Here is a 2,135-nt window from a genome sequence, read left to right on the forward strand (position 1 = left end):
GAGAGAGAGAGAGCGAGAGAGAGAGAGAGAGAGAGAGAGAGAGAGAGAGAGAGAGAGAGAGAGAGAGAGAGAGAGAGAGAGAGAGAGAGGGGGAGGGAGAGAGAGAGAGAGAGAGAGAGAGAGAGAGAGAGAGAGAGAGAGAGAGAGAGAGAGAGAGAGAGAGAGAGAGAGAGAGAGAGAGAGTGCGTGTGCGTGCGTGTGCGTGTGTGTGTGTATGTGTGTGTGTGTGTGCGTGTGTGTATGTGCGCCGGCGGGGCGGGACAGGGACCCGCAGGCAAGGGCGGGCACCGTCAGAAAGTTGGCAAAGGCAATGCCGCACACGATGCCGACCTGCGAGCAGACGCCGACGGAGCCGCGGATGGCGATCGGAGCGATCTCCGTCATGTACGAGCCCGCCACCATCTGCGCCACGCCCGCGACGACGCCGATCGAGACGCGGCCGAGCAGCAAGACCCACCAGACCTCGCCAAAAAACATGAGCGCCGAGGAGAGGAAGACGAAGAGGTTGGCCCACAGCAGCGTCTTCTTGCGGCCCAGGTACGCGAGCGGCGCGACGCACCCGTACGAGCCAATCAGACCCCCGATCTGTGGCGGTGGCGCTGCCGGCTCAGCCCTTGGATCCGACGGCACAAGCCGCCACGCACGTCAATGGAGGGCGGCGGGTGGCGCAGATGTGCGGCGACGTCGTGCGGGTGGCGGGAGGGAGAGCGGCGAAGAAGTCGGTGTGGGCGCGATGCAGCGGCAGCGCACCGAGAAGAAGGAGTTGATCAGCGCCCACTGCCACGTCTCGAGCGTCCCGGGCAGCGACGCCGGCACCACCGCCTCGAGGTTGTTGAGTGAGCCGGTGGCGAAGCCGAACTGCGACAGCGGACGAGGAGGGGCGGTGGGCGCTCGGCGCGAAGCGTCAGCACGGAGAGTCGTCGACACACAGTTTCGCTCGAGTTTCGGCGTGCACCACACGCACCTGCAGGGAGGAGCCGAGAGAGACGGCAAGAACGGTGACGACGAGGCGCTGCATCTGCCACCCATCGTTCGGCTGCCCGTCACTGTTGAGCAGAGGCTCGTTGTACGTTGGGAGGGAGGACATGGATGCGAAAGGCGCGAGACACCGCAATCACCACGTACCTACAGCGTCGGCGCTGCATCTGCCACTCGATTCGATGCAACAAAAAACTCGTGAGCAACTCGGCGGTGCCTCTTACACTTCCTGGCTCAAGCCAGGCGCCGCAGGCCATAAAGAGGAGCGCGGATTAAAATGGCGCCGTAGGCTCCCCGGGCCGTCCGCGCACCAGTGATCTTTAAAAAACAAAAAGATCATCACAGCGGCCTCATCTCGATGCGCTGCTGAAACGCGCGGTTCGCCGTTCGGGGGTCGGCGGGACGTGCGGGTGGGAGGTTATCGCGTGCCAGTGCAAGGCCAAGGGCGATCCGCAGGCTTCCACCTCGTCTGCTGCCTCGACCTCGTCCTCCTCGCCGGCACCGAACGTGTCTCCAATCAAGCCGGTGGCCGACATCTGCACTACGCCGGGCTGTACGGAGAAGAAGAACCCGGCGGAGCAGGTCTGCTTCTACTGCAAGCAGGGGCGAGGCCATGCCCATGGCGGGGTCCAGCAGCTCGCTTTGAGCCTTTCCTCTTCAACGAATGCAACTTCACGCTCCATCTCCATCCACGGTGGACCCTTTGCGGAGACTCGGTCGTGCGACCGTGTGTATCGGTAACCAGTAACAAAAGAAGAAAAAAATCTTGGACACGGACGGACTCGTAGCGAACTCAGCGCAATCGGCATGTTTGCCGCCCTTTTCGACCGCGGCGCAGCTAGCGAGCGCGACACGGCCAGCGCGAGCAGTGGCGAGGAGAAGACAGAGACGCAGGGCGGCGATGAGAAGAACGAGGCCCAGGGTGACGACATGACGGCGACCGAGGCGCTCAAATACTACGAGGAAACGGCCGTCGACGCATTGTGCGGCCCGTCCGGCCCCGTCTACCGGAGGGCCACGACGCGGGCGATGGCGGGGAAGAGGGCCGAGACTGCTGCTGCTGCGGAGCCTGAGCCTCAGTCGAAGCCGGCCGCCGAGCCGCAGACGCAGGCGACAATGGGGGCGCTGCAAACGTTGATTCCGATCGCGGTTGGGGT

At 63.7% G+C, this 2,135-nt stretch overlaps 1 protein-coding gene across 1 annotated transcript; it reads right to left on the minus strand.

The window, feature by feature from the left end:
* Positions 1-288: 288 nt before the first annotated feature.
* On the minus strand, positions 289-1,514 carry EMIHUDRAFT_250560 (hypothetical protein; the record flags this gene model as incomplete). The annotated part of the gene is made up of 3 exons (XM_005756824.1): positions 289-585; positions 751-858; positions 1,443-1,514. Coding segments are annotated over 3 exons (477 nt in total), but the record flags the coding sequence as incomplete, so codon positions are not given.
* Between the last annotated feature and the right edge of the window lie 621 nt (positions 1,515-2,135).

The sequence above is a fragment of the Emiliania huxleyi genome (genome assembly GCF_000372725.1).
Source record: "Emiliania huxleyi CCMP1516 unplaced genomic scaffold EMIHUscaffold_946, whole genome shotgun sequence".
Taxonomy (NCBI): Eukaryota; Haptophyta; order Isochrysidales; family Noelaerhabdaceae; genus Emiliania; species Emiliania huxleyi.